The following is an 18,803-nucleotide window of genomic DNA, read 5'->3' as shown; positions in this document are numbered from 1 at the left end:
TTAATTTGATCCCTAAAACCTACTGAGGCTATTAATGTAATGACATGTGTTTTGCATGTGTATGATGATGTCTGAAGTTTTGTATTCAGGAGCACAGGAAGCAAATAATCTTTTTGTGTATTGTTTTTTTAAAAGCCTTTCCTCATGTAATTCTAATAAATCGGTAACAAGAATACATTGGGAGGGCAGAACTGTGGGTGAAGAGACCCACAAACACTCTCAATTTTGACAGGATAATAACCACACATACATTCATTGAAAAAAGGGGGTCACTGAGCTGAAAAGTTTTGGGACAATTTAAAAAAATGAATACCTGGAACAATTCTTCCTGGAGACAATTTACTTCCTCCCTTACCTTAGTTGGTTTTCCATGTCATATTCTTAGACAGTGTACCTTGTTATTTGCTTTGTTATTTTTATTGTAAAAGTGAGCTTAAAAATGATTATTTTCTGATGCTAATTCCTCAAAAATTATGTTTTAAAAACCCCTAAAATGTATTGTTGAGGGTTTCAAAAGATATATATATACCAGTAAGACTTCATGCTCCCCAAACGACGTAGCATGGCGGTTAATTTAATTCCTGTATATTAGGGATAAGCGATTGTGTGCTGTTAGCATAGTGTGTGTGTGTGTGTGTGTGTGTGTGTGTGTGTGTGTGTGTGTATCTCCCATGTTTCTAGAGTGGTGCAATATTGTCTGTCTGCGTGCATGTTGTGAAGAGACTTCCTCTTCTCTCACTGGTTTTCCCAGGAAAACCTGATCTTTTCCGCTGAATTGGTGCAAACGTCAATCAGGTTTCCCATAGATTCGCCGTTTGCTCCAGTTCAGCACTAAATAGCATGTTTTCCTTGGGAAAGCAGCAGGGCAACAGGAAAACCACTCGGACCCATGCTTTCTAGGTAGTGTGGATGAGCCTTATCACAGGTTTCCTTTCCCCTGGAAAACCCAAGTTGCTGATATTCCACATTGTCAAGCAGTGTTCTCAGTGTGATATCCCTTTCTCCTTCTCCCACCAGCTTTCTGTTCCCACCGATACTACAGCAAATTTTTACTGGAAGCAGTCAGCCCTCCTAAAGCATTATCACCACCAGAAAATTGTTGCTGCCTGTATCTTTTGAATGACATGAATGATTTCTAAAGAACTCAGCTTTCTAACTTAGTGCAATTGTTTTAGAAGTTGAGGGTGCTTAAACCTCTCCTGTATACTTAGCGTCTGAACCCTCATTTCAGCATTGAGTGCTTATGTTGGTTTTGAAACTTACTCATACATGTATTGCCAGAATTTAAATGGTTAAAGTGAGTATTTGAATTCATAGTTCTTTCTTTTCAAGACACTGTATTTGTGTTTTATTGGAATAAACTATCATAATTTGCAGTTACTAAGACACAGCTCTTCAATATTTTTCAATATTTAAAGTTAAAATGGGTTGCTAAAAATAGAGATAGTGTGTTTTAATTCCCTCAATTTATACAGAGATCAAGTGTTTTACAAAATTATCCGGTCCTGGTTTAAAGATTGTCAACTGTGGATACTTTAAATGTGTCACCTTCAGCTAATAACAGGATTAATTTCTGATTCTGGCAATCTTTAACTTCTGCACAATGAATACCCTGAGGGTATACTCATATCCACTTCTTTCTCCAAGGTATATGTCATAGGAAAGTAGGATACTGTTTGCACCAAATCCTAGGTGGAATTTCAGATAATTTCCAGACTGGTTGTGGGGAAAGTAATGTTCTGTTTAAATATGGGAACATCAGAAATGTGAGCTGGGCCAGCACTTTTCTACTACAGTACTGTACTTAAATTGGATCTTGTTCAGCTTCTGACTGAGGAGGGATAGGGGGGAAAACACAGTTCAGTTCAGTTCACAATTTAATGGGAACCTATCTAATTTGCACTTTCTGAAACAATAAATGAACCAACAGTTATCCTTTGAAATTCACACTACTTTGGATTTTGCATTGCAGTTGTCCAAACAATGTGTACATTAGGGGAAATGCATGTCTATGAATACAAAAACTGATTTTTGTGATTACCTTTTTAAAGAAGCAAATTGATTCAGGAATGTGTTGAATCGAATTTAAGATTAGAAAAATGAGAAACAAAAGAAAAACCAAAATTTACAGATTCATTCATCTCTATGGCTGAGAGCGGCTGTTAGAACCCTTCAGATAGGCCAGAACCCTCCATGCCAGCAGAGCAGTTCCCCCTGCTACTTCTAATGAAATTCAGAGCTCCGTAACGTCTAAATCAAATTGAGGAATCCACCCTTTGGTTTAATTTTTTGGTACCATTTCTTAAATATGTTAAGTGTCTCACAAAACTTCATTTCTCATCACCTGTAACACTTTTACCCAAATTGATCTATAGCCCAAATATTTTGCTTACTAAGAATAATGAAATATAAGCCTTGTAAAGGCGTCGATGCAGGATGTGCAGATACTGGCAGCGGCAGGAGGTCTCAGCAAGCATGATTACTAACAGAGATTGTAGGGAGTTACAGGAACTTGGTTATGGGCTTTGATTTTGCTGGGATAATGTCCTTCACTTTATTGCAAATGATGGTTAGCAGAGGGGTGTGGCAAGGTCTATTTAAACATACTGCTTTATGTACCTTGGAGCAAATTGCCCTGTGAATTGCCATTACTTGTCTTGATCATTTTGATACCACGCAATCACTGCGCTCAGTTGGAGCTTTGGCAGATAAGGCATTAATAAGTCTCTGAGTAACCTTGGTTAATCAAATGACTTGCTGACGCTTCCTTTCTACCCCAAGTCAGCACCATCAAGTTTAGTGTCAAAGGTTCACTATAAAGAGCTGAAGCCAGCAGCCAAGGCTCCCTTTCTTTGGCCGGCCCCAGAACCAGCTACGGATTCTTGAGCAAGGACATCCAAGCACAGAGACATCATGGTAAAACTGCAGCTGCCAAACCCCAACTTGGAACTGAGAATACCTTCCCATGAGGACCTTGAAAACCTTGAGGCTACAGAGGCGGATTCAAGACCCAAATGGGATAATAAGGCACAATACATGCTCACCTGCATAGGGTTTTGTGTAGGCCTGGGCAATGTATGGCGATTCCCCTATCTCTGCCAGAGCCACGGAGGAGGTATGTCTCAGATCACGCAGATGGTGGAGGCAGACATTTATTGAGTGAAAATGCTTGAATGGAGCGGAAAATTGTAATTTTTTTCTCAATCACTATGATTTTCAATGACCAAAAAACCATGCCTAGTTTAGAGAGAACGTGTAAAGCAATCATGTACCCTATCATTTGAGGAAATTGAGAGATTTGCATATGATTGTGCTATATGGTTGCATTTATTTAGAATGAAGTTCTGTTGAGTTCAGTCAGCCAAATGCCTGACTATAACATGCATGGAATTGCAGCAATAATGACAGAGGTACAAATTTCTAAACAAATGGGCATTCTCAGAAAGTTAAGAAAGGCTGACCCAAATTTCTTGTGGTTTCTCATTTGTGTCTGACTGTAAAAGGGAAACAGTCATTAACATTTTAAATACAAACATGAGCTAATTTAAAATTAGGATTGGTCAAGAAATGCTGTGCTTTGTACAAATGATTACTATTGTGAACAACCCAGTTCCCACTGGTGGTGGTGGTTTTATCATTATTATCATTATTAAATTAAGCAGCTTTTTTCATAATTCAGAGGTTTTTCTAACTTTCATGCAATTAAAATAGGTCTAAAATAGTTACCATTGCACCTACTTTGTGTTGTAGTATATTTGGGGGCAATGCTCTGAAATATAAGACTACTTGATGCAGCTAATCACTTTGTAATATTTTAGGACCTGTGCCTTTTCATGCAAGTTTGCTTTTACTGCAGAAGAAAAATTCAGAAAAATAAGATCTACCAATCCACTCACACCCCTCTAAAATTACCTGTCCCTTACCCTGAGTAAAATAACCCTACCCATGTATCAGCAACCATTGCCTACAAAATATTATTCCAGCTACACATACAGACTTGCTCACACTGCAAAAACAAACACAATAGACAAACGACAACAGGGAAAGGGGAGATTTAGCACATTCTAAAAGAGGGAGACACAGTGCCATCTGGGTAAGTCCGAGGCTTCTTGAAAACATATGTCACTGCATTCACTTGGTTAAAGTCCATATCCCACTAAATCTCTTTGTTAATATACTTACTGAATCTCCACCTTGCCAAAGTGCTGATCCACTGTGTATAATGATCTGCTTGACGTCATACAGGCAGGCCAACAATCTGAGAGAGATTCAAGCTGCTTCTGACAATTTTCTTTTTTAATTTAAAAAAACAAATTCAGGGATTTCTTTTCACTCCCATTCCTGCTTTCACTGCATTTCGGGTGTGTTAATCTTTATCTCAGGAAAGTGTTTATTTAAAAGCCAGTCACACATTCTCACTCACTGAAGGAGGACATGCCAATTTCTAAACTTTCAATACTGTACTCAATGTGTTACATATTTAGCATACTGATTAACATGGCAATTAAATATTAGTAAGAGAAGCTTGCATTTTGCTCAGACACACATTCCTCATTGTTATAGGAAATCCCCACCCTGCATGCTAGTTCTAGCAGGTAAACATCAGCCTAAGATTGTTTTCAATGTGTGGCTGGAGTGCAGGCCTACATTATGAGATAAACTTTGCCTCCTGAACTTCAGCTGTTCAATGTAAAAAAAGTGCCACTTTCAGATTTTTCAGGTAACCACAGTGTGTGCTCCAAATTTCAACATAGAGAGTAATGTGAGAGCATCTTAACCATTTGAGAGAATTTACTTCATGTTCCGCTTTCTAAGGTAGAGCTGTACAAATGTTTCAGCATTGGATTAAAACAGTTTAAAAAGCATCACTTTTCTGCACAGGGCTATTAAATGATTTATGATAATTCTGTAAGAGAATTCCCCTCTGGAGGGAAATATTCCAGTATATTTAGTTAGTGACTGAACAGAAATGCCATATGAGATAAATGATTTTGTGCTATTCTGGATCATTTCTCTCTCTCTTGCTCGCTCTTTTGACATGCTGTTTTGCTTAAGAAACAGACAATACGCCCAGTGAGCAATTGGCTATGGGAAAATTAGTGAATCAGCTATGCATTTTGGAAAGCTGTTTGCTATGCATTTGGATGCTTCACAGCCAAATTTTGCATGATGGCTTCTGAGTAGGGTTTTTTTTGGTCTATGTTTGGATACAATTTTAAACAAGATGGCAGAATGAACCTTTCAAAACTGCACTGATGTTAACCACCGATTTCAAAACCACACTGAGTTTTGGGTTTCTTGGAATTCCCAAGCAATGCTGGCTATAAAACTACAAGTACTTTTTAAAGAAAAGAGATAATTTTGATGCCCTTTTACTCCAGTCTGTCTGTCCCCCACCCCACACATGGGTTTGAGTCTTATTTTGTAACTTCTCCCTCAATGTATAGAAGTAAGACTCTCCTGAGAATACCCGAGTTTCATTTTGAAGAGGTAGTCATGTTGATAGTGTATTAGAGTGTGGCGACAGATGATGCCTGAAATTCTGCAGTAGTGCACTGTTTTTACTTGCTTCTTTAGAAAACCGTGGTAAAATATACATTATTCACAAAAGGATATGCTACAATTGCTCTTGTATCTCATTTTCTGCATTTCTTTACCATTGCATCCTTACCACTTTATCCCAGTTGCCCTTTTGCATTTAAAGAACAATAAAACAATCGGGAACTGCGGCTCTTTAGTTGCTGTTAGATTTCAATTCCCATCAGCCCCCATGCCCTGGCCCATACGGTCAATTGTCAGGGATGGGGGGAGTTGTTGTCCAGCTGTATCTGAAGGCCACAGGTTCTCCACCCTGGGTATAAAACATACTCATTTTGGATTTTACCCCTGCAGGAGCTTTTATGATCCCTTTCCTCATTTTGCTTGTCCTGGAAGGCATCCCATTGCTCCACCTTGAATTTGCCATTGGACAAAGACTTAGAAGAGGTAGTGTGGGTGTCTGGAGTGCTATCCATCCCGCCCTGAAGGGCGTAGGTAAGTTTTAATGTATTTTAATACTCAGCAACATTTTGGCATTATAAGCATACATATGCTTTCATGCAAGGTGTTTAGGTTGGAATCGCCATGCCTCACTCACTCAGATTTTATTGGGGGGTTCCACACACCACTATATTCAATTTGCAACCCTCCAGTCATTTTTCTTGGAGCAGAAAGTCCCGGCTTCTTTTTTGAGGAAAAAATGGAAGAGTAGTGCAATCTACATGGTCCTACTTTTCCATTTTCTTTAAGAAATGGACAGTGATTTTGTTGAAGGGAGAAGAGACAAGTCTTTCAATAAAATCCAACAAGCTGTCCTTTATCAGCTATGTGTATATTATGTATTGGTGAAAAATAATTTGGACTTTCTTTCTTGACTTGAGACTGAAACTCAGATACACACACTGATGAGGGACCAGTCTGTGGCCTCAAATTGATTTTAACAATTAACACCATACATCCAAAGCCCTCTTATGCCACTCAAACAACCATGGAGAATTCTGGGCACTATGTTTTGTTAAGGGTGTTGGGAATTGTAGCTTTGTGAGGTCAGCACCCTTAAATATATGGAGATTTCTGCTTCCTTCTGTGGATTATTCTTAGAAAACTACAGTGGTACCTCTGGTTACATACTTAATTCATTCCGGAGGTCCGTTCTTAACCTGAAACTGTTCTTAACCTGAAACACCACTTTAGCTAATGGGGCCTCCCGCTGCTGCCATGCCACCGCCGTGCGATTTCTGTTCTCATCCTGAAGCAAAGTTCTTAACCCGAGGTACTATTTCTGGGTTAGCGGAGGGTGTAACCTGAAGCGTATGTAACCCGAGGTACCACTGTACTAGATATTTCAGTGTGGAAAGGGACAGGGATACATCTTCAAAATTTTGTTGCACCTGTTAAGGTTTGTTCTGTTGTCAGTTTCATTTCCTCATCATTGTTCCTCAAAATCGTTTTTTTTTTAAATACAAAAAGGATCTATCTAAATGCTTTCTCTCTATTCCTACAGGTATAGCAGCAATGATTGTTTCCTTCTTTGTGGGCTTATACTATAATACTATTATTGCTTGGGTGATGTGGTATTTCTTCAACTCATTCCAAGAGCCACTGCCTTGGAGTGAATGCCCACTTGCTGATGAAAACAGAACAGGTACAGATTATGCTTGTAATAGTTAGCAGTCTATCATAAAGAGGCTTCTCTCTGCAAACAGCATAAGAAAATACAGTCTTTTACCAAAGATCATTTTGAATTAAGGTAATGTTTTAATCTGCTGAGCTGGAGACAACAACAATAGGAAAGCTTCCTCAAGACCATTTTGTAGTGTAAGGCTCAGGGCAGAATGTTATTTTATTTTCACCTATTGCACATATGAAAACCTTGTGTAGGGGCCAGTAAATTAATTGCATTTCTCACTAATATTCAGCTCATTGATTTCATTGGAAAGCAAATGTGTCCTACATAGTTTGGATCTAACCAATAAATACTTTCTATCACCCCACCTCCTGCCTCGTGCTGGCCATTAGGAACAAATATAGGAACATAGGGATTTCCCCATTGGTCCATCAACCTCACCATTGTCTGCATTGACTGGCAATGACTGTCCATGGTTTTAGGTAGGAGTCTCTTCCGATCCTACGTGGATATGTCAGAGATTGATCGTGGGATGTTCTGTACGCAAAGCAGATGCTCTAGGTCCCTTCCCAAATCGCATCTCCCCATGGTAAGAATAACACTTTAAAAAGTCTTGAACCACCGTTCAGGCAACAATTCCTGCCTTCAGACACCATTCCCATTCATAGTGTCACCCGAAGCAGGTTATTTCACACTGCTGCATAGCAAGGCCAGCCCTGAGCACAGCTGGTGGGTGCAGAGAAATCCCAGAAGCATCACTATTGCCCAGTGGTAAGATCTAAGTGACTGTCCAAACAGAAGGGCCAAGATCCAGGAAGTTATATTAACTGAGCTATCCTGCACATTATTCTGGCATCAGAACCATTTGGAAATAAGGGTGAGTTATGGTTCCAACTGCCAATGACTTTGAGGAACAGACTTTTCTTAATAATGGGTGCCCATGATCTGAAATTCTCTTCCAAGGGAGGCTTATCGGTTCGACTCACCACTGGCTTTCCTTCGGCTGTTTTGGAAGGCCTGTTGGGTAAGCTATAGTCTTAGCAGGTTGAGCCAAGTGTTGCATCTTGAATTCTGAAAACCACTATGAGAACAGACCTTAGCATTATTTTCAGGGTGTTGTAATCTTTTAGTCTGGCTTAGAAATTGCATGGCATTTTAACTGTTTTGTTGTTGTTTTGTGAACTGCCCTGGAAATGAATTATGTTTTGGCGACTCAGTAAAGTCTGACTGGTTTAAATAAATCCATGCCTGCTTTCTACCGGCAATCTAGGGTTGCAATGATTATCATACTCAATAAAAAAAGTGATCACCAATTAAAAGTAGCCAATTGGCTGAAACTATCAGTCAAACAAAGGGCTCACCCAGACTTGCTTTTGTGCTGAATTTCTAGGCATAGGTCTGCACTTTTTTTGTTGGGTTCTGCCACTTTCCCCAGGAAAGCCCACACTTTATGGCAATCCGAGGAAAACCCGAATTGCTGTTTGTTCCAATTCAGAGTTAAAGAGCAGGTTTTCCTGGGGAAAATGGCAGGGCAAAAGTTTAAAAAGCACTCAGACAGAAAAGCTCATTTTCTACCAGGCTGGTAGAATGGAGGGTTCCTGTGTGCTGCATTTCATGCAATGCCAATGTGTGCTTTTCTCTCTTGTTCCTGAGGGAAGAGGAGTGACTGGTCAAAGGTTGATAGGCAGAGGAGGAAGAAATAGCAACTCCACTCACCCACACCCTGTCATTTTTTTTTAAAATAAGTCTGCAGGTTTTACTGATTAATTGATTAGAAGAATTGACTCAAAACATCTCAATTGCATAAAGAGGCACCCCAGTTGGGTATGAATTTCACAAGCCACTCTCAGTGTCCTTGCGAAGGTCAGGTGCTTTCTTGCCGATGTTTATAAAACAAAATAAAAAACAAACTTGTGGCATAGGCCACTGAAAGTTTGAAATCGGGCAGTCATCGTCCTTGCTAAGTGTCAGATGCTAGGTTAAGATGTTTCCCCTCCTCCGGAAACCTTTGTTTTAATGCTTCTGTTTGCAATGTTTTAAATTTTGTACATTGTATGTTTTATTTTTACTGTAAAGTGCTCTGAGACAAGCAATGGAAAGCAGGGTATAGATTCTTTAAATGAAACAAATCTGTAAAGGTTATTGTGCACGCTCTGTTGAAATTAATGGGAGATGTGCAAGAGTGCACTGTGGTTTTTCATTATAATGGAGCTTGCACAGAAAAGCTTCCCACTGGATTGTAGCATTGCTTAATAGGACTGTTTCTTTGGTTTCAGGTTACGTGTACGAATGTGCAAAGAGCTCTTCTGTTGATTATTTTTGGTACAGGAAGACATTAAATGTCTCCACCAATATTGACGAGACTGGAACTGTACAGTGGTGGCTGCTGTTATGTTTAGTATGTGCCTGGGGAGTGGTGTACGTGTGCACGATTAGAGGCATTGAAACGACAGGAAAGGTACTTTTGTCTTGTATGAACGAAATCAGAGATACTTCTTATATTCTGTTTTCCAACCATTTTAGGGATTGCTGCAGCTGCTTTCCCCCAAACTGGGCTCACAGACCTGTCTCTGTGTGTGCTGATTTAAGTGGGGCTTGGGGTGTGTTTAATACCCTGGATGGTATCTTTGGGCCAGAAGGGGGCAAAACATTCTCCTTGTTGCCGGCCACTTCTTTCCCAACAGATCCTTCTCCACCCTGCCTCAGCTTTCACTTTATTATTTATTTTATTTACTTGTTATTTTTATCAGTTGTCTCAATCAATGTGCCGATTGGCTATACAGAGCCCTAATATAAAACAAAGTTTTAAAAACATGCTAAAATTTAAGCAGTTCATAATAATGATCAAGCCTAGCAACAACAACATGTATCAGCACCAGTGTACACACAAGCCCCAGAACAACCAAACACAGCACATGGGGACAAACAGAGGGATGGAAATTCCATGTTTGCCGCAACGTCTATTTTGTGGCATTGTAGGTTAGAGCAGGCTCATGTCTCAATGTGTGACCTGTAAACTCTAGATAAATTGAAGCACATAGTGTCATCAGAGGCCGGGTTCAGATGTATTGCTGAATCAGAAAAGACATTTGTAAATATATGCAGATACAAGCCAGATTATTGTAGTGCTTATGCAATGTGGGTTTCATGTGGTACAGCCTCAATCTGATCTGCTACCATCTAGACAGACTGAGTGATGTGGTTCCTTCCTGAGCTACATCATTCATCTGATCCACTTGGTTCTTGATTTAGAAAAAAACCCATATAATGTGGAGTCAGACCCTGCAGAAGTAGCTCCCGTAGAACAATTATAATTTGTACACCTGCAATATTGGCAACTGATAATACATGCAAATCTTTATGGTTTTTCTCCCAGTTTCCTACTTTCCATGCCATTTTTCATTGAAACAAATTCACCCAATGCTTTAAATTTTCCTTAGGGTTTTTTGTTGTGCCATCAATGCACGTGGTGATTTACAGAGTAATGTTAAGGAGGGGGGAAGGCAGTTCTCCGCTCTGAAAGTGACAAATAAAATTTTCAACAGTGTGGGAGACAATAGAGCTGTGGATGGGAAGGAATGAAAGAAGTAAGAGTAACAAAAGAGGCGTATTCATGTTGTGCGTATTCAATTGACATATTCCTTCTCCAGGCTGTGTATGTAACATCAACACTTCCTTATGTTGTGCTTACAATTTTCCTGATCCGTGGCTTAACACTGAAAGGATCAACCAGTGGAATTGTATATCTTTTCACGCCTGATGTAAGTATTGATTAGATCCCCACCCACCACCCCAAGTAAACAGAATAACTGAAAGTTTGAAGAGAAATGAGCCATTTGCAGCATCATTTACACTGATTATTTTCTGGACATCATTAAGCCCTCCATGATCAAAGTCATATAGACAGACAGACATGCCACTTTGCTGAGGGAGAGGGGTTGCATAGTAAATGGTGATGCCCTGCCCTCTTCTACCTGTGCAGATGTGTTTAACGTGTTAGCTGAGGCTCCTGCAAATATCACCTGCTGATTCAGCAGTTTCCCAGATGACGGGGGGGGGGGCAATTGTGTTCCACCTTGACACATAAACCCTCAATCTTCCTGGCTCTTCAGTCCGAGCAATGCATCTTTCCAGTTAGGAGCGTGGGAGGTGCCCTATTTCAATGGAAGCATATATCATTTGCACACAGGTAGCAAATGAGGTCCAAGAATGGTTCATAGCCAGTAAGAAGATGGCAGGTAAAAGACGTGGGAAAAGCCTCTTCGTCAGACCCTGGAGGACTGCTGGCAGTCAGTGTTGACAGGAAGGATCTAGATAGACAGGGCTAAGGCAGGTTTCTGTTGGAAATCTTTTGCCTGGCTGTCCACACGCATAGCCTTCCTTGCCTTGCCTTGCCTGTCCATTCTGCACCCTTCTCCTCCTATGGACAGTTCCTTCAACCTGCCTGCTGGATTATGCACTGAATGACAGGAGTAGGATGGTCCAAGCGGTGGGATTCTCCCATACCACACTTTATATTAAATGAACAGGTTGCATGCTCAGAGTCAGCTAGGACATGCCTTTGTTCCATTTTAGCTGTAAAGTTATCCAATTTTTGAAGCTCTTTTGTTCTGTTCCTCAGGTTGCAGAATTGGCTAGCCCAACCACTTGGCTTGATGCTGGAGCTCAAGTATTCTTTTCATTTTCCCTTGCCTTTGGAGGCCTCATCTCATTCTCTAGTTATAATTCAATTCAGTAAGTTGTCAAACCAAATAGAAAAAGTCAATTCAATTTTAGAACACAATTTCACAATTGGTAGTAGTTCATTTCTTGACAGTGACACCCTCCAATCCTATCTCATAAGTATCTTGGAAGGCATATGTTGCTCCTGACCTGAGCAAAACAAAAACAAAACAAAAAACAAATGGGAAGAAGAAAACAAGGTAGCTCAAGATCGAGTTCTAGAAAAGTCCTTCCTTCTCCTTTCTTTCATATTGAAGACTGTGTATTACTATTTGTAGCACAATTCTTATCATGCAAGATGTAGGAAACTGAGCAACCAGGGCTCACACACACGTTTCTCCACCTCCCCACCCCTGCACATTTCTACCTCACAACAAATCCCAGAGGTACATAAGCCTGAGAGACAGTGACTGGCCCAAGATCACCCGGTGAGCTTGTTTCTGTGTTTTGGTTTCCAGTAACAACTGTGAAAAGGACGCTCTGACTATCTCTGTGATTAATGGCCTCACATCCATTTATGCAGCTACTGTCATATACTCAATCATTGGATTCAGAGCAACAGAGAGATATGACAATTGCTTTAGCCAGTAAGTTTTTTTTTTCTGTTTTCCAATTAAAGCATCCCAGATCATTGTTCTCTTCCCCCTCCCCAATATGAGTGCCAATTGCACAGACAATTATAGTTCCTGGGGTTTGTGGGATCACTTCTCTTCTCTAATAAGCAAGCAAAACGGGCAGAACTGTCAATGATGTGGGAAAACAGTGGGCATGTGGTTGCCAGAACATTTTCTATGTACAAATAACCCTTGTTGTATCTGGGCAAACAGCTATTTACAAATAGGAGAGAACATGTAAGTTAATTTATTTTAATGTTCTGCCCTCAGCTCTCTTAACTTAGCTAACAACTTTGTCCTTGTGGCACAGGAAATATAGGATTTGGGAGGCATACCCTTCCATATTATTAAGAACTCTGCCTCTAAGGATCTGATACCTTTTTATTTAACTGATGCCTCCATTTTTATTACAGCCTGATAAAGTAGCAAAATACTTTCTATTTTCAATAGAAATTAGGAAGCAGATGGTAAAGTCAGAACTTACTTTTGACCCCACTGTAATGTATCTGCATTCTTTTAAATGTGTTGTTCTGTGAGCATAAAAAAATTATTTACTAATTCATTGTCATAATGATAAAACTTAAGAAATCTGTGTGAAGAGGCATTGACTGCTTTCCTTTCCTTTTGCATTTGCAGAAATATCCTCACTCTGACAAATGCATTTGATTTGCCAGAAGGTAATGTAACCCAGGAAAACTTTGAACAAATGCAAGCTTGGCTCAACACGACAGATCCAGCAACCTTTGCAACTCTTACATTTCAGACCTGTGACCTGGAATCATTCTTAAGTGATGTAAGGTGATAACATGGAAGCTAACAAGATTATAATAAAGGACTTTATATCAATAAGCATGAGTCACTTCCATATTACTGGTGAACCATTGATTATGATTTACCACATGTGTCCTCGACCATTGTAAGACCCAAATTATATAAACATAAATGAAAGAGAGAGATAATTTATTTACCCTCTTGGAAATTATCATAACTGATTTTAGCATATGGCTGCTGTTGCTTGAACAAAAACATTATTCATTGTCGCTTTTGTGATGATTTTATCTGGTTCTATTCTTGTACTCTTTCTTGGGTGCTTTGGTGGAAGAGCAGTTAGTGATAGAATGATAAATGATACGGTCCTATTGGCTTAGGAAGTTGCCTGTAGTTGGTCTAACCTGAGCGACTTAAAGTGTGTTTTAAAATGATCAATAATTGTATGTCTTATTCCATCTATATCTATTGCTGTTTTCTGCAGGGTGTTGAAGGAACTGGCTTAGCATTTATTGTCTTCACTGAGGCCATCACCAAAATGCCTGCCTCGCCAATATGGTCCATCCTCTTCTTTATCATGCTGTTCTGCTTAGGTTTATCATCTATGTTTGGGAATATAGAGGGTGTTATGGTGCCACTGAACGATCTCAAAATCATACCGAAGAAATGGCCTAAGGAACTTGTTACAGGTTAGTTGAAAAAAATGGTAGTATAACCAGGGTGTGGCAACAGAGGGATTGCAAAGTGGTCGTCAGAATTCAAGTAGTATTTTGCTTCTTTCAAGTTAAATGATGTAATACTTTATTTTCATTGGGTGGAATTCAGTATTGCACTAAGACAATAGTTCAATCAGAAAAAGCATTTCTGCTTGCTAGAAAGAATGTTCTTTCCCTTTCCCCCTGTTCTGTGGGGTCCTCCTGACCCTCCTCAGGAGTTTTGGGTTGGTTGCAGCTGTCGTGGTGCAGAGGACGGCTGGGGAAAGTACCATTGCATCAACAGGCTTTGTTGTGTTGGTTTTTGCTAGCACAACAACTTAGCTGAATCTGACCCAGTATGAATGAAGCATGTTTTAAAGATGATGGTAAAAAGTCAGCAACTTGCTCATGAGTTTTGCCAGCAAGCCAGGCAGAGTGAAATCACTGCAGCTACTCACTGGACCTGTATTTGCAGCCAAACACAGTAAAGCAACCCCTGCTGCTGAATATTGCTGATGGAGGAGAAGGGAATTGATTGTGAGCATGTAGCTTTGGATAGCAGTCAGCTTTCCCCCCCCTTTTTTTTTTTGCACAATGTGATAGGAATTTTATGGTCTTAAAGATATCGTAATGTTCATAACTGCACATACATAGATCAACACAGGAAAGCCAACCTGGAACCATTTTGATTCCTAAACTGAGCAAATGTTTCTCTGCATGGTAAAAAAATGGAAAAGCCTCCCCATTGTCTCTTCCTCTCAAATCCTGTCTCAAAGATATGAATAAGGTGTGAGCCTGTGACCTGGCCCAGGAAATAAGTATTTTAGCACTACAAAAGAATGGCCAGGCTCCCCAGAAATCCAATCAAGCAACTTGCCAGACAGGAGATAAACTGGGACAGGAGAAAAACAACATTTAAATTTCTGTGATGTAGGTGGGATGTATCTGAGGGGTGGTCTTAGGTTACACCCCTTCTGTGATGTATGCATAATGTTTCTGGGGGTGGTCCTGATCTAGAGAAGGGGAATTTCAAAAGTCTTTATAAGGCCTTGCAGGCCATTGTTCTGGGTCCTCTTCCTCTCCTGCGTGTGAGGGGGGTACCCTGTTGCAACAGATCAATAAAGATCAAGCTTACTAGCTGCTTCGCTTCTCAATATTCTCTGGTTGGCCTCTGTTATTTTCTCCTACCAATAGGGAACCTATGTAGGGACTCTATATGGGCTCTTGGATACCCCATAAGGGAAAAGGGCATATTTTTATTTACAACAACAGCAACACTTTTGAGATGGACCAGTCTCTCTGAGGAGTTCAAACTTTGAATTTCAGAAGCAGTGTCCATACAAATCTATAACTATTCCTAACTTCCTAAATCTATAATAATAATTGAAGGAGCAATTTCTTTTCTTTCCCCCTTGACTTTAAATCCTCCATAGAGTTCCAAAAACTGAATGGCTTTGTTCGCACATTGCAATCAACCATAGATTGCAACTTTTTTGATCTGTTTCTGTGTTCCCAGCTACTGTTCAGAGGAAAGAACACACCATTCTTGGCTAAGTGTTATGTCTGAGCCAGGGATCTTGGTTTGTTTCACTCACAGCAAGCCACAACCTGTACTCAATGTTTCTTCTTTGCTTACTGAGCATGCTTTGTTGGAATGAAACAAATCATAGCTCCTGGCTTGGATGTAATACTATAGCAGAAGTCAGCTTCTTTCCTACCAGAATGAGCAGAGGGTGGGAGAGACAGTGTGTTTGCAATAAACTGTTAACTTGTTCACCATGATGTGTGAAAACTGGATCAATACATTTTCTTCATGTCTAGCTAATTTGATCCTTGAGGTGTTGCCAATGTTTCTTGTATTATAATATTTATTTAATTTTCTTAGTTAAACTTTCTGCTTCACATTTTATTTTGTTTGATCGTGTTTGCTGTTTCTTTACAGGATTGATTTGTGTGACATCTTTCTTGCTTGCCATTATTTTTGTGCTGAGATCAGGAAACTATTGGTTGGCTCTGTTTGATAATTTTGCTGGTTCCATTCCTTTGCTGATAATTGCTTTCTTCGAGATGTTTTCCGTTGTCTACATATATGGGATAGACAGGTAAGATGTGAAACTTTCTCAAATAGAAAGTGTCTCTGGATTCCTGTCAGCCAAAAATTCTGTAGCTAGATTTGTGCAAGCCACTTATTCTCCCACCCGCCTCTCAAAAGTACAAGGAAAATAATTTTATTTGTTTAACAAAAATTATATACTACTTGATTGTCATAAAATCTCTAAGCCCACCTTACTGGACTGTTTTAAGGATTACAAATATAATGCATACAAAATGCTTTGCATCCTGGACCCTGCCCCATGGTTCTCTTTGCCCTCCACCAAACTCCCATCAAGTGTAACAAAAAAGATATTTACATTTCCCTGTTTCCCAGCCAAGTTAATCACACCCTTTTGTCTTCATCTGGGTTTGTTATTTCTGGAATAGCTACCTGTCTGGCATTCAGGTATCAGGATGCCAGGAATTAATACTCAGGCAGAGGGGCTGCTGAGTAGCTGAGCTCACGTCTATATGAATTTCTGAAGTTTTCCCAGTGAGCCAGTACATAGATACATTTATCAGTGAATTGTTACATTTGGTATCGTGCAGCAAAGGCCCTTTGAATAGATAGGAAGAAACTGTGATGGGGTGTTTTGTGGGGACAAATCGCAAAAGTCACAAAAGCAATTGTGCTGATTTTGGTAGTGGGCTGCATGTGCATGATATCTGCTGGAGGGGCAACCCCCCAACCTATACATAAATTCATGCAACAGTTTGTCTACACTTGATAACTAGCTTCTGAATGTGAGAGCTGATTCCATTACAAGATATAACTTTTTAGGCAATGCAAGCAGATATGGAAGTTCTGTCAGTTCTGACGTATCTGTAATGCCCTCTTTCCTTATGACAGTTACCAAGTAATGAATATGCATGTGTGAGTTGGCCCTTAATCTGTCCAAAGCAGCTTGGTTTCTCTAAACTTCCTTTCTCTTTATTATCTCAGATTTAATGATGATATTAAGTTCATGATTGGACACAAACCCAATATCTTCTGGCAGGCCACCTGGAGATTTATCAGTCCTCTTATCATGTTGGTTATCTTCCTTTTTTACTTTGTGGTGAAAGTGGGAGAAGAATTACGATACAATGTCTGGGATCCCGAATACGTAAGTACACATGTTCAAAGAAGCACACCCCAAGTTATTTTATGGGTTTCTCTTCACTCACGCTGTGCTCAGCATGCCTTTGATTGCCCAATCCACAGTTTGCTACCCTTCCCACATCCCCACAAGGACTATTTGCTGAATATCTTGTTGGGGCAGATGAAGAAGAACAATTTGTTTTCCCCTTAGGGAAAATAAATTACCTGCTCTAAATTGGCTACTAATTGAAATTAAATGATTGATCACAATCCCTGTTAAGGCATGCCTGCATTGAATGGGACCTCAGACTGGATATAGACACATTAAAAAAAGCTTGTAAATTTTCTTGTAAACATAATGTGAAATCACACTGGCGAAAGAACTCCACAGCGCTGTCTGGTGTCACAGTGTTTTAATACATTTTTTCTTTACTAATGTAGCTGAGTTCTCAGTTCCCTTTAGCGGTGCTGGGTATACCAATTTGGCCTTTGCAAAAGCAAAAAAATAAGTTTCTGGCACTGCTCTTCCTGCACTCCAAGGAGCCTAGCTTAAATGCAGTTCAGGGGGATGGGTAGATTGATGCCTTTAGGTTTCCATATTTTCTGCACCATCACCACCTACAACTATCTGAAAGGTGTGTCGTCTTTTCCTTAGGACCTGTTTCCCAAATCAATGTCGATAAAATATCCTGACTGGGTTTATGCTATCATCGTAGTCCTTGCAGGAATACCAAGCCTGTTTATCCCTGGGTTTGCTATCTACAAAGGCATCCAAAGTTTATGCAAGAGGAGAAATCCTGGACGGCAGGATCTTATCAGTGCCGTATCAGAAGCATCAATAAATGGAGAACTGAAGAACAAAGTGTAATTAACTCGCCTTCCTGAGGTGTTACAGGAAGACTTTTCAGTGAGAGATGGTGCAACACTGATGTCTCCCTCTCCTGAGTTCAGGATTAGAGCTGTTAAAAGGTTAGCGGGTCCCAGAGTCTAAATGAGACTAATGCACTTTGAGTGACTCTTCTTACCAGTTGTGCTGGATTAGCAGGTGGTTAATACAGATGTCTCTTTTATCCAAACATGCACCTGTAATGCTTTGTTTCCTATCTTATGTGTGCCACCATGTTGGACAAATAATGTATTATTAAACAAAATGCTATTCGAGTGAAATATGCATAGTTTTGATTCTTCTTTTTTACTGCTTGTTTTGATTCTGTGTTGAGCTATTTCAATTGCTTTTGTTTGGTTTGCTCATTGCAAACAGCTGAAAGTCTGTAAATTTTGATAATAAACCTGATTTGCAATGGGAGTTGAATAATTTCAGTTGCAACTGTATGTTGAACTGAATGCTGAAAATGACAGACATTTGTATGAATGACTCAGCTTGTCACCTGTTCTGCTATTTTGAAGTTATAAAGGGAGGTGGCAGTGGGATGTCATAGCTCAGTAGCAGAACCCATGCTTTGCATCCCAGATTCAATCTCCAGTTTAAAAGATCAGGTGGCAGGATAATGGGAAAGACATCTAGTCACTGCTAGTCAGAGTAGACAATAATGCACTAGATGAGCCAATATTAGCAGCACACAGCAATTTCATCAGTTCTTGGCAGAGCTCTTAAAATGACAGGACTTAGATGTGCTTTCTCTAATTACACAGAAAGAAATGTT

The 18,803-nt window shown here is 39.9% G+C and overlaps 2 protein-coding genes across 37 annotated transcripts in view; both read left to right on the top strand.

The window, feature by feature from the left end:
• Positions 1-1,380, top strand: part of MAJIN (membrane anchored junction protein) — a 62,052-nt gene extending 60,672 nt beyond the window's left edge. For all 36 annotated transcript variants that reach the window (XM_083519516.1, XM_083519544.1, XM_083519540.1 and 33 more), the window contains one exon: positions 1,018-1,380. In XM_083519516.1, the coding sequence (XP_083375642.1) occupies positions 1,018-1,075 (58 nt within the window). In that variant the 3' untranslated portion in view covers positions 1,076-1,380. The remainder of the gene's footprint in view (positions 1-1,017) is intronic.
• SLC6A19 (solute carrier family 6 member 19) lies at positions 1,177-18,306 on the top strand. Its single transcript, XM_083519356.1, has 13 exons — positions 1,177-1,297; positions 2,782-3,115; positions 5,893-6,033; positions 7,043-7,183; positions 9,442-9,623; positions 10,816-10,926; positions 11,787-11,899; positions 12,346-12,474; positions 13,138-13,294; positions 13,754-13,958; positions 15,907-16,066; positions 17,002-17,164; positions 17,795-18,306. The coding sequence occupies exons 2-13, from the start codon at positions 2,914-2,916 to the stop codon at positions 18,005-18,007; spliced, it is 1,917 nt and encodes a 638-aa protein (XP_083375482.1). The 5' UTR covers positions 1,177-1,297; positions 2,782-2,913; the 3' UTR covers positions 18,008-18,306.
• The last annotated feature ends 497 nt before the right edge of the window (positions 18,307-18,803 follow it).

This window comes from Podarcis liolepis (genome assembly GCF_965112155.1).
Source record: "Podarcis liolepis genome assembly, chromosome: 8".
In the NCBI taxonomy this organism is placed as follows: domain Eukaryota; kingdom Metazoa; phylum Chordata; class Lepidosauria; order Squamata; family Lacertidae; genus Podarcis; species Podarcis liolepis.
This window is presented reverse-complemented; position numbering and strand designations above follow the sequence as displayed.

Bases quoted from the DNA above. Each gene is read 5' to 3' on its own strand.
- SLC6A19 (XM_083519356.1), top strand. From the start codon at position 2,914: ATGGTAAAACTGCAGCTGCCAAACCCCAACTTGGAACTGAGAATACCT. The intron at 10,927-11,786 runs GTAAGTATTGAT...TCTGTTCCTCAG, and splicing joins TATATCTTTTCACGCCTGAT to GTTGCAGAATTGGCTAGCCC. The intron at 12,475-13,137 runs GTAAGTTTTTTT...TTGCATTTGCAG, and splicing joins TATGACAATTGCTTTAGCCA to AAATATCCTCACTCTGACAA.